This window comes from Bombina bombina, chromosome 1 (assembly GCF_027579735.1).
Source record: "Bombina bombina isolate aBomBom1 chromosome 1, aBomBom1.pri, whole genome shotgun sequence".
NCBI classification, from domain to species: Eukaryota; Metazoa; Chordata; class Amphibia; order Anura; family Bombinatoridae; genus Bombina; species Bombina bombina.
In genome coordinates, this window is record NC_069499.1 from 102664081 (window position 1) to 102690060 (window position 25980).

Genomic DNA, 25980 nt, shown 5'->3' on the forward strand with positions numbered 1-25980 from the left:
TGCATGGAAGTGATAGGTTTGATGGTAGCGGCAATGGACATAGTTCCTTTTGTGCGCATTCATCTAAGACCATTACAACTGTTCATGCTCAGTCAGTGGAATGGGGACTATTCAGACTTGTCTCCGAAGATACAAGTAAATCAGAGGACCAGAGACTCATTCCGTTGGTGGCTGTCCCTGGACAACCTGTCACAAGGGATGACCTTCCGCAGACCAGAGTGGGTCATTGTCACGACCGACGCCAGTCTGATGGGCTGGGGCGCGGTCTGGGGATCCCTGAAAGCTCAGGGTCTTTGGTCTCGGGTAGAATCTCTTCTACCGATAAATATTCTGGAACTGAGAGCGATATTCAATGCTCTCAAAGCTTGGCCTCAGCTAGCGAGGGCCAAGTTCATACATCAACCATCAGGGGGGAACAAGGAGTTCCCTAGCGATGGAAGAAGTGACCAAAATCATTCTATGGGCGGAGTCTCACTCCTGCCACCTGTCTGCTATCCACATCCCAGGAGTGGAAAATTGGGAAGCGGATTTTCTGAGTCGTCAGACATTGCATCCGGGGGAGTGGGAACTCCATCCGGAAATCTTTGCCCAAGTCACTCAACCGTGGGGCATTCCAGACATGGATCTGATGGCCTCTCGTCAGAACTTCAGAGTTCCTTACTACGGGTACAGATCCAGGGATCCCAAGGCGGCTCTAGTGGATGCACTAGTAGCACCTTGGACCTTCAAACTAGCTTATGTGTTCCCGCCGTTTCCTCTCATCCCCAGGCTGGTAGCCAGGATCAATCAGGAGAGGGCGTCGGTGATTTTGATAGCTCCTGCGTGGCTACGCAGGACTTGGTATGCAGATCTGGTGAATATGTCATCGGCTCCACCATGGAAGCTACCTTTGAGACGAGACCTTCTTGTTCTAGGTCCGTTCGACCCACTCCAGCTGACTGCTTGGAGATTGAACGCTTGCTCTTATCAAAGCGAGGGTTCTCAGATTCTGTTATTAATACTCTTGTTCAGGCCTGAAAGCCTGTAACCAGAAAAATTACCACATAATTTGGTATATCTGTTGGTGTGAATCTGCAGGATTCCCTTGGGACAAGGTTAAGATCCTAAGAGTCTATCCTTCCTTCGAGAAGGATTGGAAAAAGGATTATCTGCAAGTTCTTTGATGGGACAGATCTCTGCCTTGTCTGTGTTACTTCACAAAAAGCTGGCAGCTGTGCCAGATGTTCTAGCCTTTGTTCAGGCTCTGGTTAGAATCAAGCCTGTTTACAAAATTTTGACTCCTCCTTGGAGTCTCAACCTAGTTCTTTCAGTTCTTCAGGGGGTTCCGTTTGAACCCTTACATTCCGTTGATATTAAGTTATTATCTTGGAAAGTTTTGTTTTTGGTTGCAATTTCTTCTGCTAGAAGAGTTTCAGAATTATCTGCTCTGCAGTGTTCTTCTCCTTATCTGGTGTTCCATGCAGATAAGGTGGTTTTGCGTACTAAACCTGGTTTTCTTCCAAAAGTTGTTTCTAACAAAAACATTAACCAGGAGATAGTTGTGCCTTCTTTGTGTCCTAATCCAGTTTCAAAGAAGGAACGTTTGTTGCACAACTTGGATGTAGTTCGTGCTCTCAAATTTTACTTAGCAGCTACTAAGGATTTCAGACAAACTTTGTCTTTGTTTGTTGTTTATTCTGGTAAACGGAGAGGTCAAAAAGCAACTTCTACCTCTCTCTCCTTCTGGATTAAAAGCATTATCCGATTGGCTTATGAGACTGCCGGACGGCAGCCTCCTGAAAGAATCACAGCTCACTCCACTAGGGCTGTGGCTTCCACATGGGCCTTCAAGAACGAGGCTTCTGTTGATCAGATATGTAAGGCAGCGACTTGGTCTTCACTGCACACTTTTTCTAAATTTTACAAATTTGATACTTTTGCTTCTTCTGAGGCTATTTTTGGGAGAAAGGTTTTGCAAGCCGTGGTGCCTTCCATTTAGGTGACCTGATTTGCTCCCTCCCTTCATCCGTGTCCTAAAGCTTTGGTATTGGTTCCCACAAGTAAGGATGACGCCGTGGACCGGACACACCTATGTTGGAGAAAACAGAATTTTTGTTTACCTGATAAATTACTTTCTCCAACGGTGTGTCCGGTCCACGGCCCGCCCTGGTTTTTTTAATCAGGTCTGATAATTTATTTTCTTTAACTACAGTCACCACGGTAACATATGGTTTCTCCTATGCAAATATTCCTCCTTAACGTCGGTCGAATGACTGGGGTAGGCGGAGCCTAGGAGGGATCATGTGACCAGCTTTGCTGGGCTCTTTGCCATTTCCTGTTGGGGAAGAGAATATCCCACAAGTAAGGATGACGCCGTGGACCGGACACACCGTTGGAGAAAGTAATTTATCAGGTAAACATAAATTCTGTTTTTGTTTTGGGTAGTGGATTAATTTTTCAGCGGAATTGGCTGTCTTTATTTTTTTTCCTCCCTCTCTAGTGACTCTTGCGTGGAAGTTCCACATCTTGGGTATTTATATCCCATACGTCACTAGCTCATGGACTCTTGCTAATTACATGAAATAAAACATAATTTATGTAAGAACTTACCTGATAAATTCATTTCTTTCATATTAGCAAGAGTCCATGAGGCCCACCCTTATTTCGTGGTGGTTATGATTTTTTTGTATAAAGCACAATTATTCCAATTCCTTATTTTTTTTATGCTTTCGCACTTTTTTCTTATCACCCCACTTCTTGGCTATTCGTTAAACTGAATTGTGGGTGTGGTGAGGGGTGTATTTATAGGCATTTTAAGGTTTGGGAAACTTTGCCCCTCCTAGTAGGAATGTATATCCCATACGTCACTAGCTCATGGACTCTTGCTAATATGAAAGAAATGAATTTATCAGGTAAGTTCTTACATAAATTATGTTTTTTTTTTTTTTTTTTACTTTGCTGTTACTATGTTTGTGTATGGTTAAATAAATATACCAGTGATGTAAAAAAAAGTCTAAGCAAAGTTATTCCTCCCTCAAACTAAATGTTCTTGGCTTCTTTCCTCATTCTAATAGCATTCACCAACAATGCCCTGAAACCCCAGGTGGCAATAATACTAAGACACACACACATAGTATTTGCATTTGTTTTACTGGAAAGAGAAGCTCAACTGAAAAAAGATAGTACATAAGTCTGTTGTATGCAGTAAAGCTTAAGTACATTTACACTCTACCTACTAATAGCCAATGATCCACTTTACCTTCTGCACATTTTAAAAAGTTATATCCTTTAATTGCTGCTATTGTTGAATAGTGGGAAACTGTTCCTAAGGTTGATGCCCCCCCCCCACTCTAAGTGTACTCCTATCCCTTTGGAAGATAGTACTTCTTTTAAGACCCTTTGGGTAGAAAATTTAGAGTCTTTTCTTAGAAGGGCCTTTTTACAAGCAGGTTATTTGCTTAGGCTAGCTATTTCTATTACTGGTTATCTAGTTTTTCTAAACTTTATTCTGATGGCTCTGTTAGTAAGGATCTTTTAAGTTTACTCAAAAATGCCATTTCTTTTATTTGTGATGCTGTGTTTTGATGATATGAATATTAATATCAAAAGCATGTCTTTGGCAGTCCTTGCTAGGAGAACCTAAAGACTTATTTTGAAATTGTTTTATTTGCATTTTGTCATGTTTACAGATATATTAATCATAACTTTTTAGCATGATAAACAATATCAACATATCTCAAAAATTATCTTTTTCTTTTACAAAGATATGACGAGTCCACGGATTTCATCCTTACTTGTGGGATATTAACCTCCTGCTAACAGGAAGTGGCAAAGAGCACCACAGCAGAGCTGTATATATAGCCCCTCCCCTTCCCCTCCACCCTCAGTCATTCTCTTTGCCTGTGTTATACGAGGAAGACATGGTAAAGTGAGGTGTTAGTTTTAGTTTCTTAAATCAAGAAGTTGTTTTTTATTTTAAATGGTACCGGTGCATACTATTTTCCTCAGGGGGATATGGAAGAAGACTTCTGCCCTGAGGTTTGATGATCTTAGCATTTGTAACTAAGATCCACGCTGGTTCCCACAAGACTTCTGAAGGTAACCATGAGACATCTTCATTGTGGAGACCGTTTTCATGCTACAAGCAGCATTAAGGTATGTGCAGCCTATTTTTCTGAGGAGACTTGGTGTATCAGAACTGGCTGGCATTATTTCCCTGCATGGGAATGGGGTAAGCAGTAAAACCTATTTTAATAAGAGGGGTGTTACTGGAGTCCCTATTTTATATTTATCATTAGTTGATATTTGGGAATTATGTGACATGGGAGACAATATAAAAAAACGATGTTTTATGTTTTTTATTTTTGGCACTTAAAACTTATTCGTTTTATGCTTGAGGGTTATATTGTGTGTGTATTTTTGCTTTAGTGCAAAACTGCATTTCCATGCGGTGTTGTTTGGGCCTACTCCAACTTTTGACCTTAAGTGGCGGAGCCTATTTTTGGCGCAATTTCTTCAGGCTTAGCAGCAGCAAACAGTAACTCGGTTGCTCCTGGACTGTGTAGCTGGTCTGAAGGGTTGGAAACTTGATTCAAAGTACCCTGGGGGTAGGTAGGCGCCACAGCAGAGCTGTGGCGAGGTGTAGAGTGTATTTTTATCTATCTTTTGACTACATGTTGATATAAGTACTTCTAAAGCCTTATTTCTGCCCTTGCTTCTGGGTGCAGTAATTTTTGGATTAACCAAAGATATTACGTTAAATTTGGGAATAATTTAACGTTTTTTGTGCATTTTAGAAAAATTGTTCACTTTTTCTTTTCTTAAAGGCACAGTACACGTTTTTTCTAATGTTTATTTTATGCTATAAATTTGATACTTTTCCTTCTTCTGAGGCCATCTTTCGGACAGAGGTTCTTCAAGCAGTGGTGCCTTCCGTTTTAGGTTCCTGTCTTGTCCCTCCCTTTCATCCGTGTCCTATTGCTTTAGTATTGGTTTCCCACAAGTAAGGATAAAATCCGTGGACTCGTCATATCTTTGTAAAAGAAAACTAAATTTATGCTTACCTGATAAGTTACTTTCTTTTACGATATGACGAGTCCACGGCCCACCCTGTTCTTTTTAAGACCGTTTTTCTTTATATTTTTTGTAACCTTCAGTCACCTCTGCACCTTTTTAGCCTTTCCTTTTTCTCTTCCTATACCTTTGGCTGAATGACTGAGGGTGGAGGGGAAGGGGAGGGGCTATATATACAGCTCTGCTGTGGTGCTCTTTGCCACTTCCTGTTAGCAGGAGGTTAATATCCCACAAGTAAGGATGAGATCCGTGGACTTGTCATATCGTAAAAGAAAGTAATTTATCAGGTAAGCATAAATTTAGGTTTTTTTGTGTCCAATTTATGAACAAATAAAACTTTTTGAAACAGTCTTGTGCTTATTTGTGTCATTATAAATCATATGGTTTTATGGTCTGGTTTGTTTAAGTGAATGTCTATCATTTCACGGTTTTGTGCTAACATTTTTAACAAGTCTCTAGAGTATAATATATAGAATGAACAAGTGGGTAGGTATGTAAGTCTGTAGGGAACCTAAAAGACTTAAATGGACAGTTTACTCAAAAACATTCTCCCCTTTAATTTCTTCCCAATGAGATCCACTTTACCTGCTGGAGTGTATTAAATTGTTAACAAGTATTTCCTTTACCATTTTATATTGGCAATTGAAATAGTTGATTTAGCCTGTGGTATCCCCACCTATTCTGAAAGTTTCTGGCCTTAGGTCCAAGCTATAGATAAGCTATACACAACCAGCAGAATAAAGTAGGTAGATAAAGTAATAAAATTTTAATTTTCTATTGTTCTCTCCAAGTATTGGTCTTTTGTTTACAGACAGATATAAGTTCTGATTATACCTACAAGCTCAACCCATTTTATTAGGTTGTGGCTTCAAAACACAAAATCGGCTATTTAATATACGCAAACCTTAAAAAGCAAATTCTCATACATATTATACTCTGCAGGTAAAAAAGTAATAGGAAACACATTGAGGGAAAAACAATTTTACAGTATATAGTCTCTTTAAGTCGTGGTCTTCTGACATGGTGTCTAAATCCAGGGTATATTTATTTTTTTTCTTTCCAAAGGCAGGGAGAGTCCATGACTTCATTCATTACTGCTGGGAATATCAACACCTGGCCACCAGGAGGAGGCAAAGACACCCCGGCCAAAGGCTATAAATATCCCTCCAACTTCCCCTTTTCCCCAGTTATTCTTTGCCTTTCGTCACTATAGGAGGATGGCAGAGAAATGTTAGAAGAAAATTTTAGTCCATTAATTGGTACTTTCCCTTCAAGTGTTGACTGGGGTGTTTGAGTAACCATGAAATCCTCTCTGTGAGAGTTGTGGTGAAAGCTGGCTCTAGATGTTGCAGGGAACAGTCTCTGACCACAATCTAGAATAAAGGCTATCTAGAGGATAAGCTCCTCTTTTAGAGATCCCATGGACAGGAAGTTGGAAGGCTATCTCAGAAGGATGTTTCAACATATGGGTCTCTTATTTCAGCCAGCCGGCCGCTGTGGCAGCAGTCTCAGGTGCTGCTACCTACTGGTGTGATTCGTTATCAGATCTAATTGAAGTTGAATTCCCCATGGAGGATATACAGGACAGGATTAAGGCTCTCAAGATACCCAACTCCTTTATTTGTGATGCTAATATGCAAATTGTGCATCTGAATGCTAAGGTTTCAGGTTTTGCAGTTTTGTCGCAAAGAGCTCTTTGGTTAAATTCTTGGTCTGCAGATATGGTTTCTGAGACCAGACTTCTTTCCTTACCATTTAAGGGGAAGTTTTTGTTTGGAATAGGCCTGGACTCCATCATCTCCACTGTTACAGGAGGGAAAGGAGCTTTCCTTCCCCAGGATAAGAAGGCGAGAACTAAGGGTTGCCAATCCTACAATTTTTGTTCCTTTCGCTCAGACTAACCTCAGCGGACTGAGTCCGCCTCCAAACCTGAACAGTCCAAGAGTACTTTGAAGCCCACCCAGTCCTGGAACAAATCCAAACAGGCAAAGAAGTCTACAGATAACAAATCTGCATGAAGGGCCGGCCCCCGATCTGGGACAGGATTGAGTAGGGGGGCAGACTCTCTTTTTTTCTTAGAGGTTTGGGTCCAAGACGTTCAGGATCCCTGGGTATTAGATGTCTCTCAGGGTTACAAGATAGGGTTAAAATTCCTCCTTCTCTCAATATTATCTACAAGACCAGAGAAAAGAGCAGCCATTTTAGACTGCGTGCAAGATCTCCTCTCCTTGGGAGTAATCGTCCGGGTGCCCTCAACAGAAAGGGGTCAGGGGTTTTACTTAAACCTCTTTGTAGTTTCCAAAAAGGAGGGAACTTATCGCCTTATTCTAGACTTAAAATGTCTCAAGTTTCTCAGGGTCTCCTCCTTCAAAATGTAGACTATCGGGTCCATCCTTCCCTTGATCCAGGAAGGACAGTTCATGACCACTGCATACCTTCATGTCCCGATCCACAAGGATCATTTTCAGTTTCTGAGGTTCGCATTCCTGGACCAACACTTACAGTTTATAGCCTTGCCATTTAGTCTTATCCAAGAGAGATTTTTCGGATAGTGTGATAGACACTATGATCCAGGCTCGCAAGCCAGTCACTTGCCGTATTTACCACAAGGTATGGTGTACTTACCTTCATTTGTGTGAGGAACTCAGTCTTTCATGGCACAAGGTGAAGGTTACCCGAATTCTATCCTTTCTCCAAGATGGTTTGGAGAGGGGTCTAATTGCGAGTTCTCTGAAGGGTCAGATCCTCTGCCCTGTCGCTCTTACTGCACAAGAGATTAGCGGATCTTCCTGACGTGCAGTCCTTTGTTCAGACTCTGGCTAGAATCAGGCCTCTGTTTAAACTGTTGCTCCACCTTGGAGCCTCAACCTTGTTCTTCGTGTTTTGCAGCAGGCTCCTTTTGAGCCTATTCATTCTGTTGATCTTAAACTTCTATCCTGGAAGGTTTTGTTTTTGTTGGCTATCTCCTCAGCTCGCAGAGTCTCTAAAATTTCTGCTTTACCGTGTGATCTGCCTTACCTTATTTTCCATGCTGATAAGGTGGTTTTACGTACTGTTAGGTTTCCTACCTAAGGTAATCTCGAATCGCAACATCAATTAGGAGATTGTTGTTCCTTCCCTTTGTCCTAATCCTTCTTCCTCAAAGGAACATTTGCTCCACAATCTGGATGTTGTACATGCCATAAAATTCTATCTTCAGGCTACTAAGGATTTCAGTCAATCCTCTTCCTTGTTTGTGTTGTACTCTGGTAAGCACAGGGGTTAGAAGGCCACTGCAACTTCGTTATCTTTCTGGCTGAGAAGTATCATCCGTTTGGCTTAAGAGAAGGCTGGACAACAGCCTCCTGAAAGGATAACGGCTCATTCCGAATGACTGGAGGTATAGGGGAAGTGGGAGGGATATTTATAGCCTTTGGCTGGGGTGTCATTGCCTCCTCCTGGTGGCAGGTGTTGATATTCCCAACATTAATGAAGTTGTGGACTCTCCCTGCCAGGAAAGAAAGGAATTAATCTGTTAAAGGGACAGTCTAGTCCAAAATAAACTTTCATGATTCAGATAGAGCATGTAATTTTAAACAATTTTCCAATTTACTTTTATCACCAATTTTGCTTTGTTCTCTTGGTATTCTTAGTTGAAAGCTTAACCTAGGAGGTTCATATGCTAATTTCTTAGACCTTGAAGCCCACCTCTTTTCAGATTGCTTTTTAACAGTTTTTCACGACTAGAGGGTGTTGGTTCACGTATTTCATATAGATAACACTGTGCTCGTGCATGTGAAGTTATCTGGGAGCAGGCACTGATTGGCTAGACTGCAAGTCTGAAAGAACTGAAAAAAGGGGCAGTTTGCAGAGGCTTAGATACAAGATAATCACAGAGGTTAAAAGTATATTATTATAACTGTGTTGGTTATGCAAAACTGGGGAATGGGAACTAAAGGGATTATCTATCTTTTAAAACAATACAAATTCTGGTGTAGACTGTCCCTTTAAGCATAAATTTTGTTTAAACTTTCATATCTACTATTTCTGAGTGTAAAGGGGCTTTTCTTCCTCACAACAGAAGTCTATAGGGAAAGCTAAAGTTTCCAATTGTTTTCATTCCTTTTGTCAGATTAAAGAACAAAAGGTTGACTCCTCTGCTCAGAAGCAAGGCACCTCCTCTGTGGAATCTGAATTTGCTTCTATTGGTTTTGCAAGGCCCTCGTTTTGAACCTATGCATGGAATGTGCATTCAGCTTTTATCAGGAAGGTTTTGTTCCTTCTAGCTATTTCTTCAACTCGGCGAGATTTTGGAGTTAAAAGCGATTCGCCTTATCTTATTTTTTTTTAATCCGGATAAGGCAGTACATAGAACTTCCTATGGGTTTTAACTAAGGATTGTTTCTTTTGATGCAATTAATCAGGAAAATGTTGTTTTTCTTAGAAATGTCTTTCATAATTTAGTCATGGTGCAAGCTCTAAAATGTTATGTAGCGGGTACTAAAGATTTTCGTTTATCTTCTTTGTTTATTAATTTTTCTGTCCCTTGGAAGGGTCAAAAGACTTCTGCAACTTCTTTGGCCTCATGGCTGAAACATTTATTTAGGAAGGCTTACTTAGTTGCGGGAAAGATTTCACCTGAGAGAATTACAGGTCATTCTACTAGATTAGTTTCTACCTCTTGGTCCTTTCAGAGTGAAGCATCCATACAAAAAGTTAGTAGAGCAGCTACTTAGTCTTTCCCTACGTGTGTTTTTGCCTCTTCTTAAGCTGTTTTTGTAGGAAAGTCTTTTGGCCGCAGTGTCTGCTCATTAATTGCTTCTACCTTCATATTCTGCTGTTTTTCGTGGACTCAACAGTAAAAATTTGGTTATTAGATCCCACAATTTGATGGCTCGTGGACAGTCTCCACCTCATGAAAGAAAACAAACATTATGCTTACCTGATAAATTAATTTCTTTTATGTGACGAGAGTCCACTAACCCCCCCCCCCTTTTTATATTCAGTGGGCTGCAGTTCTACTTTGTGCTTCATTTACCCAGCATTTAAGAGATTATTTTATCAGGTAAGGATTTTATTTAATTCTATTAAATGTTCACCTGACAGTTTTTCTGTTTCATTTATTTTTTAAACAAAAAATCAGGCATCAAAGTTGACCTGTAAAGGTTACAAATCATGGGCTTTATCTTCCTTCAGCCTCATCTTTTTATGGCACTACATTTTTTTATGCTTTGTTACGTTTTTTATGTAGGTGGAAAGGAAAAAAGCTTAAACCACCCGAAAAGGTTAGGTTTTCTGTCTACTCCCTACTTAAAGGGACAGTCGGTGAACATGAGCCAAGATTTAAAAATTCTAGTAAATATGATTTTATTTTTTAACAGTTACATTGTTTATATGTTTTTTCCTTTCTTTTAGTTTAAATGTATTTGGTCCTCATATCCTATTGAATCTGCTTATTAACATTTGTCATGTATTAAATTCAAACATTATCTGCGTTTCATGCAAACAATACTAATGTACAACTTCATATTTTTATTCTTCCTAAAGTGTACAAGTATTGACTTTTTTATAATACAATATTTGGTTTGTTTTATTCTTATTCTGTGCATATTTTATAAGATGTATCCAGACTATTCACTTTTGCATTTATTGAAGTATAAAGCTTTCAGCACTTATTATTTTTTTATTTTAGAGCAATGAACCATTTCTTTACTTTTAGAATGAAAGAGCGTATTCCTTTTGTGGGACCATAGAATATATGGCGCCAGAAATAGTCAGAGGAGGTGATTCGGGACATGACAAGGTATTCTCCACATAAGATTATCTCTGTATAAAATGTTACTTTCTCTTGTTAAGTGTATCCAGTCCACGGATCATCCATTACTTATGGGATATTAACTCCTCCCCAACAGGAAGTGCAAGAGGATTCACCCAGCAGAGCTGCTATATAGCTCCTCCCCTAACTGCCATTACCAGTCATTCTCTTGCACCCAACGAATAGATAGGATGTGTGAGAGGACTGTGGTGATTATACTTAGTTTCATACCTTCAATCAAAAGTTTGTTATTTTATAATAGCACCGGAGTGTGTTATTCCTTCTCTGGTAGAATTTGAAGAAGAATCTACCTGAGTTTTTCTATGATTTTAGCCGGAGTAGTTAAGATCATATTGCTGTTTCTCGGCCATCTGAGGAGAGGTAAACTTCAGATCAGGGGACAGCGGGCAGATTAATCTGCAAAGAGGTATGTAGCAGCTTATTATTTTCTGACAATGGAATTGATGAGAAAATTCTGCCATACCGATATAATGTAAACTCAGCCTTAAATGCAGTAGCAGCAACTGGTATCAGGCTGTCATGTATGTATATTTTACACTTCAGTATTCTGGGGAATGGCACTTCACTGGAATTATACTGTATGCATAAAACTTTAGCCTAATTTGCAGGGACTAGCAACAGGCTTTTTAATAACACTCAATTTATTAATGTTAAACGTTTTTTGCTGGCATGTAAAATCGTTTAATTTTCTGAGGTACTGGGTGAAAAAATGTTTTGGGCACTATTTTTTTCCACTTGGCAGTCGTTTTATTTAATTTATGACAGTTTACTGATCTCTCTCACTGTTAGCTATCAGGGTTAGTTATCCTTTGCTAATGGGAGCAATCCTTTGCTAAAATTGTGTTTTTTACAAAGATTTGATGCTATAACTTTTCAGTTTATTAATTTTCAACTGTCATAACTTTTTCTGTGCTTCTTATAGGCACAGTACGTTTTCATATTATAGTAAATTACTTGAAAAGTATTTCCAAGTTGCTAGTTTATTTGCTAGTGTGTTAAACATGTCTGATTCAGAGGAAGATATATGTGCTATATGTGCTAAAGCCAAAGTGGAGCCCAATAGAAATTTATGTACTAACTGTATTGATGCTACTTTAAATAAAAGTCAATCTGTACAAATTGAACATATTTCACCAAACAACGAGGGGAGAGTTATGCCGACTAACTCGCCTCACGTGTCAGTACCTGCATCTCCCGCTCGGGAGGTGCGTGATATTGTAGCGCCGAGTACATCTGGGCGGCCATTACAAATCACATTACAGGATATGGCTACTGTTATGACTGAAGTTTTGGCTAAATTACCAGAACTAAGAGGTAAGCGTGATCACTCTGGGGTGAGAACAGAGTGCGCTGATAATATTAGGGCCATGTCAGACACTGCGTCACAATTTGCAGAACATGAGGACGGAGAGCTTCATTCTGCGGGTGACGGTTCTGATCCAAACAAACTGGATTCAGATATTTCAAATTTTACATTTAAGCTGGAAAACCTCCGTGTATTACTAGGGGAGGTGTTAGCGGCTGTGAATGATTGTAACACAGTTGCAATACCAGAGAAAATGTGTAGGTTGGATAAATATTTTGCGGTACCGGCGAGTACTGACGTTTTTCCTATACCTAAGAGACTTACTGAAATTGTTACTAAGGAGTGGGATAGACCGGTGTGCCGTTCTCACCCCCTCCGATATTTAGAAAGATGTTTCCAATAGACGCCACCACACGGGACTTATGGCAAACGGTCCCTAAGGTGGAGGGAGCAGTTTCTACTTTAGCTAAGCGTACCACTATCCCGGTGGAGGATAGCTGTGCCTTTTCAGATCCAATGGATAAAAAGTTAGAGGGTTACCTTAAGAAAATGTTTGTTCAACAAGGTTTTATATTGCAACCTCTTGCATGCATTGCGCCTGTCACGGCTGCAGCAGCATTTTGGTTTGAGTCTCTGGAAGAGACACTTGAATCAGCTCCATTAGATGAGATTACACACAAGCTTAAAGCCCTTAAGTTAGCTAACTCATTTATTTCAGATGCCGTAGTACATTTAACTAAACTTACGGCTAAGAATTCCGGATTCGCCATTCAGGCACGCAGAGCACTGTGGCTAAAATCCTGGTCAGCTGACGTTACTTCTAAATCGCTTAATATACCTTTCAAAGGGCAGACCTTATTCGGGCCCGGGTTGAAAGAAATTATCGCTGACATTACAGGAGGTAAAGGCCATGCCCTGCCTCAAGACAGAGCCAAACCTAAGGCTAGACAGTCTAATTTTCGTTCCTTTCGTAATTTCAAAGCAGGAGCAGCATCAACTTCCTCTGCACCAAAACAGGAAGGAGCTGTTGCTCGCTACAGACAAGGCTGGAGACCTAACCAGTCCTGGAACAAGGGCAAGCAGGCCAGGAAACCTGCTGCTGCCCCTAAGACAGCATGAATCGAGGGGCCCCCGATCCGGGAACGGATCTAGTGGGGGGCAGACTTTCTCTCTTCGCCCAGGCTTGGGCAAGAGATGTCCAGGATCCCTGGGCGTTAGAGATCATATCTCAGGGATACCTTCTAGACTTCAAATTCTCTCCCCCAAGAGGGAGATTTCATCTGTCAAGGTTGTCAACAAACCAAATAAAGAAAGAGGCGTTTCTACGCTGCGTACAAGATCTTTTATTAATGGGAGTGATCCATCCGGTTCCGCGGTCGGAACAAGGACAAGGGTTTTACTCAAATCTGTTTGTGGTTCCCAAAAAAGAGGGAACTTTCAGGCCAATCTTGGATTTAAAGATCCTAAACAAATTCCTAAGAGTTCCATCGTTCAAAATGGAAACTATTCGGACAATTTTACCCATGATCCAAAAGGGTCAGTACATGACCACAGTGGATTTAAAGGATGCTTACCTTCACATACCGATTCACAAAGATCTTTACCGGTATCTAAGGTTTGCCTTTCTAGACAGGCATTACCAGTTTGTAGCTCTTCCATTCGGATTGGCTACGGCTCCGAGAATCTTCACAAAGGTTCTGGGTGCTCTTCTGGCGGTACTAAGACCGCGAGGAATTGCGGTAGCTCCGTACCTAGACGACATTCTGATACAAGCTTCAAGCTTTCAAACTGCCAAGTCTCATACAGAGTTAGTACTGGCATTTCTAAGGTCGCATGGATGGAAGGTGAACAAAAAGAAGAGTTCTCTCTTTCCACTCACAAGAGTTCCCTTCTTGGGGACTCTTATAGATTCTGTAGAAATGAAGATTTACCTGACAGAAGACAGGTTAACAAAGCTTCAAAATGCATGCCGTGTCCTTCATTCCATTCAACACCCGTCAGTAGCTCAATGCATGGAGGTGATCGGCTTAATGGTAGCAGCAATGGACATAGTACCCTTTGCACGCCTACATCTCAGACCGCTGCAATTGTGCATGCTAAGTCAGTGGAATGGGGATTACTCAGACTTGTCCCCTACTCTGAATCTGGATCAAGAGACCAGAAATTCTCTTCTATGGTGGCTTTCTCGGCCACATCTGTCCAGGGGGATGCCATTCAGCAGGCCGGACTGGACAATTGTAACAACAGACGCCAGCCTACTAGGTTGGGGCGCTGTCTGGAATTCTCTGAAGGCTCAGGGACAATGGAATCAGGAGGAGAGTCTCCTACCAATAAACATTCTGGAATTGAGAGCAGTTCTCAATGCCCTTCTGGCTTGGCCCCAGTTAACAACTCGGGGGTTCATCAGGTTTCAGTCGGACAACATCACGACTGTAGCTTACATCAACCATCAGGGAGGGACAAGAAGCTCCCTAGCAATGATGGAAGTATCAAAGATAATTCGCTGGGCAGAGTCTCACTCTTGCCACCTGTCAGCAATCCACATCCCGGGAGTGGAGAACTGGGAGGCGGATTTCTTAAGTCGTCAGACTTTTCATCCGGGGGAGTGGGAACTTCATCCGGAGGTCTTTGCCCAAATACTTCGACGTTGGGGCAAAACAGAGATAGATCTCATGGCGTCTCGACAGAACGCCAAGCTTCCTCGTTACGGGTCCAGATCCAGGGATCCGGGAGCGGTTCTGATAGATGCTTTGACAGCACCTTGGACCTTCGGGATGGCTTATGTGTTTCCACCCTTCCCGATGCTTCCTCGATTGATTGCCAGAATCAAACAGGAGAGAGCATCAGTGATTCTAATAGCGCCTGCATGGCCACGCAGGACTTGGTATGCAGATCTAGTGGACATGTCATCCTGTCCACCTTGGTCGCTACCTCTGAAACAGGACCTTCTGATCCAGGGTCCCTTCAAACATCAAAATCTAATTTCTCTGAAGCTGACTGCTTGGAAATTGAACGCTTGATTTTATCAAAACGTGGTTTTTCTGAGTCAGTTATTGATACCTTAATACAGGCTAGGAAGCCTGTTACCAGAAAGATTTACCATAAGATATGGCGCAAATACTTATATTGGTGCGAATCCAAGAGTTACTCATGGAGTAAGGTTAGGATTCCGAGGATATTGTCTTTTCTACAAGAAGGTTTAGAAAAGGGTTTATCCGCTAGTTCCTTAAAGGGACAGATTTCAGCTCTGTCCATTCTTTTACACAAACGTCTGTCAGAAGTTCCGGACGTTCAAGCTTTTTGTCAGGCTTTAGCTAGGATCAAGCCTGTGTTTAAAACTGTTGCTCCACCATGGAGTTTGAACTTAGTTCTTAATGTTTTACAGGGGGTTCCGTTTGAACCCCTTCATTCCATTGATATCAAGTTGTTATCTTGGAAAGTTCTGTTTTTAATGGCGATTTCCTCGGCTCGAAGAGTCTCTGAGTTATCTGCCTTACATTGTGATTCTCCTTATCTGATTTTTCATTCAGACAAGGTAGTTCTGCGTACTAAACCTGGGTTCCTAAATAAGGTGGTCACTAACAGGAATATCAATCAAGAGATTGTGGTTCCATCTTTGTGTCCTAATCCTTCTTCGAAAAAGGAACGTCTGCTACACAATCTAGATGTAGTCCGTGCCCTGAAATTTTATCTACAGGCAACTAAGGATTTTCGACAAACGTCTTCCCTGTTTGTCGTTTATTCTGGTCAGAGGAGAGGTCAAAAAGCTTCGGCTACCTCTCTCTCCTTTTGGCTTCGTAGCATAATACGGTTAGCCTATGAGACTGCTGGACAGCAGCCTCCTGAAAGAATTACAGCACATTCTACTAGAGCTGTGGCTTCCACTTGGGCCTTTAAGAATGAGGCTTCTGTTGAACAGATTTGCAAGGCTGCAACTTGGTCTTCTCTTCATACTTTTTCCAAATTTTACAAATTTGACACTTTTGCTTCTTCGGAGGCTGTTTTTGGGAGAAAGGTTCTTCAGGCAGTGGTTCCTTCCGTATAAAGAGCCTGCCTGTCCCTCCCGTCATCCGTGTACTTTAGCTTTGGTATTGGTATCCCATAAGTAATGGATGATCCGTGGACTGGATACACTTAACAAGAGAAAACATAATTTATGCTTACCTGATAAATTTATTTCTCTTGTAGTGTATCCAGTCCACGGCCCGCCCTGTCACTTTAAGGCAGGTAATTTTTCCATTAAACTACAGTCACCACTGCACCCTATGGTTTTCCTTTCTCTGCATGTTTTCGGTCGAATGACTGGTAATGGCAGTTAGGGGAGGAGCTATATAGCAGCTCTGCTGGGTGAATCCTCTTGCACTTCCTGTTGGGGAGGAGTTAATATCCCATAAGTAATGGATGATCCGTGGACTGGATACTCTACAAGAGAAATAAATTTATCAGGTAAGCATAAATTATGTTTTTTCTTTACTACATATGTCTAATACATATTATCTGTTTTTGTGCATCCTATGGCATGTTTTGCCTTTAAGTACTATATATAACCGGCATTACATTTTTACTGTATCATTTCAAAGCAAACTGTCAAAATGTATCAAATTTAACATTATATTTTTGATTTCAGAATTCAAATCTAATCATGTAGAAGTTGCCAACAGTTTATTATATGTGTGTGTGTGTCTGTATGTGTATATATATATATATATATATATATATATATATATATATATATATGTGTGTGTATATGTATATATATATATATATATATATATATATATATATGTGTGTGTATATATATATATATATATATATATATGTGTGTGTGTGTATATATACATATATATATTTTTCATAAATGGAAAGAGTCCACAGCTGCATTCATTACATTTGGGAATTCAGAACCTGGCCACCAGGAGGAGGCAAAGACACCCCAGCCAAAGGCTTAAATACTCCTCTTACACCCCTCATCCCCCAGTCATTCTTTGCCTTTTCGTCCCAGGAGGTTGGCAGAGAAGTGTCAGAAGTTTTCGATAATCTCTTATGGAGGGTAGTAGTGGGAGAAGCCCGGCATACCTTTTGTTCCCCCGCCTATATTTAAGAAGTTATTTCCTATGGTCGACCCCAGAAAGGACTTATGGCAGACAGTCCCTAAGGTCGAGGGGGCAGTTTCTACTCTAAACAAGCGCACTACTATTCCTATTGAGGATAGTTGTGCTTTCAAAGATCCTATGGATAAAAAATTGGAGGGCTTGCTTAAAAAGATTTTTGTACTGCAAGGTTACCTTCTACAACCCATTTCGTGCATTGTTCCTGTCACTACAGCAGCGTGGTTCTGGTTTGAGGAACTAGAAAAGTCGCTCAGTAGAGAGACTCCGTATGAGGAGGTTATGGACAGAGTTCACGCACTTAAGTTGGCTAACTCTTTTATTTTAGATGCCGCTTTGCAATTAGCTAGATTAGCGGCGAAAAATTCAGGGTTTGCAATTGTGGCGCGCAGAGCGCTTTGGCTAAAGTCTTGGTCAGCGGATGTATCATCCAAGACAAAATTGCATAACATCCCCTTCAAGGGTAAAACTCTCTTTGGACCAGAATTGAAAGAGATTATCTCAGACATCACTGGGGGAAAGGGCCACGCCCTCCCACAAGATAGGCCTTTCAAGGCCAAGAATAAGTCTAATTTTCGTTCCTTTAGTAATTTCAGGAACGGACCGGCCTCTAATTCTGCATCCTCTAAGCAAGAGGGTAATGCCTCACAGTCCAAGCCAGCCTGGAAACCGATGCAAGGCTGGAACAAGGGTAAGCAGACCAAGAAGCCTGCTACCGCTAACAAAACAGCATGAAGGAGTAGCCCCCGATCCAGGACCGGATCTAGTGGGGGGCAGACTCTCTCTCTTTGCTCAGGCTTGGGCAAGAGATGTTCAGGATCCCTGGGCGCTAGAAATAGTTTCTCAGGGTTATCTTCTGGAATTCAAGGAACTACCCCTAAGGGGAAGGTTCCACATGTCTCTCTTATCCTCAAACCAAATAAATAGACAGGCGTTCTTACATTGTGTAGAAGACCTGTTAAAGATGGGAGTGATACACCCAGTTCCAATGACGGAACAAGGAATGGGATTTTACTCAAATCTGTTCGTAGTTCCCAAAAAAGAGGGAACCTTCAGACCAATTCTGGATTTAAAGATCCTAAACAAATTTCTCAGGGTACCATCGTTCAAAATGGAAACCATTCGAACGATTCTACCCACTATCCAGGAAGGTCAATTTATGACTACCGTGGATCTAAAGGATGCGTACCTACATATTCCTATCCACAAAGAACATCATCAGTTCCTAAGGTTCGCCTTTCTGGACAAACATTACCAGTTTGTGGCCCTCCCATTCGGATTAGCCACTGCTCCAAGGATTTTCACAAAGGCACTCTGGTCCCTTCTAGCGGTCCTAAGACCGAGGGGCATTGCAGTAGTACCATACTTGGACGACATTCTAATACAAGCGTCGTCCCTTTCAAAAGCAAAGGCTCATACAGACATCGTTCTGGCCTTTCTCAGATCTCACGGATGGAAGGTGAACATAGAAAAGAGTTCTCTGTCTCCGTCAACAAGAGTTCCCTTCTTGGGAACAATAATAGATTCCTTAGAAATGAGGATTTTTCTGACAGATGTCAGAAAGTCAAAACTTCTAAGCGCTTGTCAAGTTCTTCATTCTGTTCCACGTCCTTCCATAGCTCAGTGCATGGAAGTAGTAGGGTTGATGGTTGCAGCAATGGACATAGTTCCTTTTGTACAAATTCATCTAAGACCATTACAACTGTGCATGCTGAAACAGTGGAATGGGGACTATACAGACTTGTCTCCAGTGATTCAAGTAGATCAGAAGACCAGAAATTCACTCCGTTGGTGGCTAACCCTGGACCACCTATCCCAGGGAATGAGCTTCCGCAGACCAGAGTGGGTCATTGTCACGACCGACGCCAGTCTAGTGGGCTGGGGCGCGGTCTGGGAATCCCTGAAAGCTCAGGGACTATGGTCTCGGGAAGAGTCTCTTCTCCCGATAAACATTCTGGAACTAAGAGCGATATTCAATGCTCTCAGGGCTTGGCCTCAGCTTGCAAAGGCCAGATTCATAAGATTCCAATCAGACAACATGACGACTGTTGCGTATATCAATAATCAGGGGGGAACAAGGAGTTCCCTGGCGATGAAAGAAGTGACCAAAATAATACAATGGGCGGAGGATCACTCCTGCCACCTATCTGCGATCCACATCCCAGGTGTGGAAAACTGGGAAGCGGATTACTTGAGTCGTCAGACATTCCATCCGGGGGAGTGGGAACTCCACCCGGAGATCTTTGCCCAGTTGACTCAATTATGGGGCATTCCAGACATGGATCTGATGGCGTCTCGTCAGAACTTCAAGGTTCCTTGCTACGGGTCCAGATCCAGGGATCCCAAGGCGACTCTAGTGGATGCACTAGTAGCACCTTGGACCTTCAACCTAGCTTATGTGTTTCCACCGTTTCCTCTCATTCCCAGGCTGGTAGCCAGGATCAAACAGGAGAGGGCCTCGGTGATCTTGATAGCTCCTGCGTGGCCACGCAGGACTTGGTATGCAGACCTGGTGAATATGTCATCGGTTCCACCATGGAAGCTACCTTTGAGACAGGACCTTCTTGTTCAGGGTCCATTCGAACATCCAAATCTGGTCTCCCTCCAGCTGACGGCTTGGAAATTGAACGCTTGATTCTATCAAAGCGTGGGTTTTCAGATTCTGTGATAGATACTCTGGTTCAGGCCAGAAAACCGGTAACTAGAAAGATTTACCATAAAATATGGAAAATATATATCTGCTGGTGTGAATCCAAGGGATTCCCATGGAATAAGATAAAAATTCCTAAGATTCTTTCCTTTCTGCAAGAAGGTTTGGATAAAGGATTATCTGCGAGTTCTCTAAAGGGACAGATTTCTGCTTTATCTGTCTTACTACACAAACGACTGGCAGCTGTGCCAGATGTTCAAGCATTTGTTCAGGCTCTGGTTAGGATCAAGCCTGTTTACAGACCTTTGACTCCTCCCTGGAGTTTAAATCTAGTTCTTTCAGTTCTTCAAGGAGTTCCGTTTGAACCTCTACATTCCATAGATATTAAGTTGTTATCTTGGAAAGTTTTGTTTTTGGTTGCTATTTCTTCTGCTAGAAGAGTTTCAGAGTTATCTGCTCTGCAGTGTTCTCCGCCCTATCTGGTGTTCCATGCAGATAAGGTGGTTTTGCGTACTAAGCCTGGTTTTCTTCCAAAGGTTGTTTCTAACAAAAATATTAACCAGGAGATAGTTGTACCTTCTTTGTGTCCGAATCCATATGGTTTCTCCTATTTTTTCCTCCTGTCCGTCGGTCGAATGACTGGGGTGGGCGGAGCCTAGGAGGGACTATATGGCCAGCTTTGCTGGGACTCTTTGCCATTTCCTGTTGGGGAAGAGATATTCCCACAAGTAAGGATGACGCCGTGGACCGGACACACCGTTGGAGAAAGTAATTTATCAGGTAAGCATAAATTCTGTTTTTCTTATTGGTCCATTTTTTATTCAGTGTCCCAGTTATGGAGGATTCTGATTTTTTGGAGACAGATGTCTCTGATTCAAACTCTACTTCTTGCGAAGAATATGAATTGGCCCGGGGAATACATGCCCATCCGTTATGTTCCGAATGCCGTTTTAAAGTACTCTGTTCCTCTGGATTGGGGAATCTGGTGCCCACTGAGCCATCCACCTCTGGGGATTCTCTTTTCCATGAGACGAGTTCCCTACCACCAACTCTTACTACGCATGCAGGTAACCCAAACGCTACTTATCCTTCTATGGAGTGTGGCCTGTTCCCACCAGAGGTTACGACACGGTTCTGTATGGCCATGTCTTTGGCGCTGGCACATTTGCACCTCACCTCCCAGGAGTGTTCTTACCATATTGTCTGTGTTTCGTTAACCGGGGCTCGTCAGGTGTGGGATTGCCTGGTCCAGTTCAGCCCTCCGGGGGAGCGACTGCCCCTGAGGCCTTAGGGGGTCAACCTTTGGGGCCGGTGTTTTCTTTTGTCCCGGCAGAGGTATGGTGTGCCTTTCGTTATAGATTGGCGCACATTCGTGTTCTACAAAGGCATGTTTTTGGTGCTGCTGGATCCCACTCTTAATGGGTCTGGGGATTCTCAGTCTTAATCTTCGACTGGCTTGCATGCATAGACATAAGGGGATTAAGTAATCTTCTTATAGTCTTTGTTATTTGTGTATCGTATTCCAGTTCTGAGCTTGGAAATCTCTGACCTCTGTTGGGCTGGTCCTGCGGGGCTGTCTGTTCTTCCTGGGCGATAACCTACGGGTTGCCTTACCTTTTATCTTCATCCAGTGAGGATGATTTTTATGTGGTCTAAAGCTCAGGTTGTGGTGTGATGTTTCCTTCGGGAACTTTCTTCTCTGGAATGGATACTGGCGATTTTTGTGGTTGCACTGTTTACAGAAGTCTGTCTGACTGATCTTTATCCCTCCATCTTGGGGGAGACTCTATGTGGCCTTGACAGTGCTGGGGCCCTTGGTTTCAGGATGGTCCTGACTGGGTACAGATCCTTCTGTCTTTGAGGCCTAGTTCAGACACATGGTGTCTTTTTATGTCTGGTGAGGGCGCTAGTGATCACAATCTGATTTCTGTTTTCTTTTATTTTACAAGCTTCAACTAGCATCCTGAGAGGACTTGAGGGTCTGTGGTTGCTTAGGGGCATGGGGGATTGGTTCAGTCCTCATTCGCCTTTCAATCTAGTGGGCCGGGACTCCGTTGAGATCCGCGGCGACATGCTCAGTCATTTCCGATTTTTCTTGGGAACTAGAGTGTTCCTTCCCATTGTGGGTTGGAGTCTTGGAGGATTTAGGTCCTTCATACCATCGTTCTTACGGTTTTGCCTTTCATGGTCTCTTTGGAAGTGTCCTTTTAGGACTTGTTTTAGAGGTTCTCTTCCTTTGGGTCGAGACTTTTTGGACTTTGTCCAGTTTTTCTGGCGGCTTTGGCCGCTTCATTAGGAAGGTCGTGAGGCTTTGTCTTCCTTCGGGAGTTGGTCGTCTCCATATCAGGGGCGATAGGAGGTGTTGTCCCCTTTTTCCAAGCTTTTTGCTTAGGGGATGTTTTTCTGCCTTGGTTCGGGATAATTGGCATTCTTCTCCCTTGGGTGTGGTCCTCTGGAATGTTAATCTGAAAGGATTATGGAAACTAGCCTTTCTTCTACTCTTTCGGGTGACTGGGGGATAGGGGAAGTGGGAGGGATATTTAAACCTTTGGCTAGAGTGTCTTTGCCTCCTCCTGGTGGCCAGGTGTTGTATTTCCCAACTGGAATTAAGGAATTAAGTCATGGACTTTCCCTGCCAGGAAGGAAAGGAATTTATCTGGTAAGCATAAATTATGTTTTTAAGCAACTTTCTAATTTACTCCTATTATCAATTTTCTTTGTTCTCTTTGAATCTTTATTTTAAAAAGCAAAAATGTAAACTTAGAAGCTGGCACTTTTTTGGTTCAGAACCTAGGTAGCAATTGCTGATTGGTGTCTAAAAGTAGCCACCAATCAGCAGGTGCTGATCCAAAAATGGGCCGGCTCCTAAGCTTACATTGAAATAAAGATACCAAGAGAACAAAGAAATTGATAATAGGAGTAAATTAGAAAGCTGCAGAAAATTGCCTAATTTTGAATAGACTATTTACTTTAAGTATTTTATTTTTAATAAAGTATTTTACACTGATCTCCAAAGTCCAGTGAGTGCTTCACTTTGTTTCTTTGCTGCATACTCCTCAAGAGCACCCTGGCAGTTGCAGAACGGTGGTGAGAGTGCATATAACCTTTGTACCTTTGCATATATATATATATATATATATATATATATATATATATATATGTGTATATATATATGTGTATATATATATATGTGTATATATATATGTGTATATATATGTGTATATATGTATATATATGTGTATATATGTATATATATGTGTATATATGTATATATATGTGTATATATATGTATATATATGTGTATATATATGTATATATATGTATATATGTATATGTATATTTATATGTATGTATATATATGTATATATATTTATGTGTATATATATATATATATATATATATATATATATATATATATATATATATATATATATATATATGTGTATATATGTATATCTGTGTGTGTGTATATGTATGTATGTATATATATATATATATATATATGTATGTATATATATAAATTTGAAGACAAAGTGCACTCCAAGCTTGTCAAACAGCTGCCTTGGGTGCACAAACAATATGTATAAATAGGCTGAAAGAAAGTGCACTCCACAGGACTTACTTGGTAATCCACTTTAATGTTAACGTTTTCGAGCCTTACCGGCTCGTCCTCAGACAGACAAAATAACAACCATGTATATAAATAATTTCTTTTGCATGATGTACCGAGTCCACGGATTCATCCTAACTTGTGGGATATTGTCCTTCCTGACAGGAAGTAGCAAAGAGAGCACCACAGCAGAGTTGTCTATATAGCTCCCCCCTTAACTCCACCCCCCAGTCATTCTCTTTGCTGGCTCTAAGCAGGAAGAGTAAAGAAAAGAGGTGTTAAACTGTTAGTTTTTATTTAATCTTCAATCAAGAGTTTGTTATTTTTAAATGGTACCAGTGTTGTACTATTTGCTCTCAGGCAGGACATAGATAAAGATTTCTGCCAGGAGGAGGATGATCTTAGCATTTGTAACTAAGGTCCACTGCTGTTCCTATTTGAGCTGAGGAGTACAGGAAAACTTCAGTGTGAGGAACGGTTCTTGCTATACAGCAATGAGGTATGTTCAGTCATTTTTCTGCAGAGACTGTTAACTCAGAAAGGCTGACAGTATCCCCATTAGGGGAAGGGTAAGCAGTAATCCTAGTATGAAAGAGGTTTACTAGCTTGCATAGAGGGCTAAAACTTTTTTTTTGGGCACTCAGTTTGTTTATATGAAATTGGTACAAACATTTGTGTGTTCTGGGAGTAACGTTTAGGTTTATGGGACGTTTGCTTGAGGGGTCATTTGGCTTATTTTGGGTTTGTTATAACCCACATGGTTTTCAAACTAAGTTTGTTAGATTTGAGTAGGCCCCAGTAACATCGAGTGAGGTGGGCGGGGCCTATTTTCGCGCCTCTGTTGCGCATTTAGTTATATAGACAAGCAGCAAGCAACTTCTCCTGAGGTCCTGATGATCTTCTGAGGGCCTATTCGAAGCTTTAAACCCCATATTATCGTTCCTAAGGGCAGGTAGGGTCACAGCAGAGCTGTGGCAAGGTGCTTATAGGGGTGTTTACCCGGTTTTACACATTTTTCAATCCGGTTTTGTCATTTGGGGGTTTATTGCTTATTAACGTGTGGTGCAATCCTTCTAAAGCTTAGTGGGTACACTGTTAAAATTTCAGAAAATTTGAAGCAATTTTAACCTGTTTTGCAGTTTGTGAATGCCTTTTTTTCTTTTAAAGGCACAGTACCGTTTTTGCAAATTGTATTTTTTTAATTAAATTGTTGTTCCTTCTCTGTGTCCTAATCCTTCTTGTAAGAAGGAACGTCTGTTGCACAACTTGGAGGGTGTTTCGTGCTTTGAAATTTTATTTGCAGGCAACCAAAGATTTTCGTCAAACATCTTCTTTGTTTGTTGTCTATTTTGAAAAGCGTAGGGGTCAAAAGGCTACGGCGACTTCTCTTTCCTTTTGGCTGAAAAGCATCATCAGTTTGGCTTATGAGACTGCTGGACAGCAGCCTCCTGAAAGGATTACAGCTCATTCTACTAGAGCGGTAGCTTCCACGTGGGCTTTTAAAAATGATGCTTCTGTTGAACAGGTTTGTAAGGCTGCGACTTGGTCTTCGCTTCATACCATCTAGTAGAATGAGCTGTAATTCTCTGAAGCGGGGCCTGACCCGACTCCAAATAAGCTTGATGAATCAAAAGTTTCAACCAAGAAGCCAAGGAAATAGCAGATGCCTTCTGACCTTTCCTAGGACCAGAAAATAAAACAAATAGACTAGAAGTCTTCCTGATATCTTTAGTAGCTTCCACATAATATTTCAAAGCTCTTACCACATCCAAAGAATGTAAAGATCTTTCCAAAGAATTCTTAGGATTAGGACACAAGGAAGGGACAACAATTTCTCTTGTTAGGTGTATCCAGTCCACGGATCATCCATTACTTGTGGGATATTCTCCTTCCCAACAGCAAGTTGCAAGAGGATCACCCACAGCAGAGCTGCTATATAGCTCCTCCCCTAACTGCCATATCCAGTCTTTCTCTTGCAAGCTCTCAACAAAGCTGGAGGTAGTAAGAGGAAAGTGGTAAAATATAGTTAGTTTTTTCTTCAATCAAAAGTTTATTGTTTTTAAATGGTACCAGAGTGTACTATTTTTATCTCAGGCAGCATTTAGAAGAAGAATCTGCCTGCGTTTTTCTATGATCTTAGCAGAAGTAACTAAGATCCACTGCTATTCTCACATATGTCTGAGGAGTGAGGTAACTTCAGAGGGAGAATGGCGTGCAGGGTATCCTGCAATAAGGTATGTGCAGTTAAGTTTTTCTAGGGATGGAATTTGCTAGAAAATGCTGCTGATACCGGATTAATGTAAGTTAAAGCCTAAATACAGTGATTTAATAGCGACTAGTATCAGGCTTGCTATCAGAGGTATATACTCTGATTAATGTGCAATATAAAACGTTTGCTGGCATGTTTAATCGTTTTTATATATGCTTTGGTGATAAAAC

The 25980-nt window shown here is 41.4% G+C and overlaps 1 protein-coding gene across 3 annotated transcripts in view; it reads left to right on the forward strand.

Moving 5' to 3' along the window:
* Window positions 1-25980, forward strand: part of RPS6KA5 (ribosomal protein S6 kinase A5) — a 589637-nt gene that overhangs the window by 153369 nt on the left and 410288 nt on the right. For all 3 annotated transcript variants that reach the window (XM_053697560.1, XM_053697561.1, XM_053697559.1), the window contains exon 6: window positions 10751-10834. In XM_053697560.1, the coding sequence (XP_053553535.1) occupies window positions 10751-10834 (84 nt within the window). The remainder of the gene's footprint in view (window positions 1-10750; window positions 10835-25980) is intronic.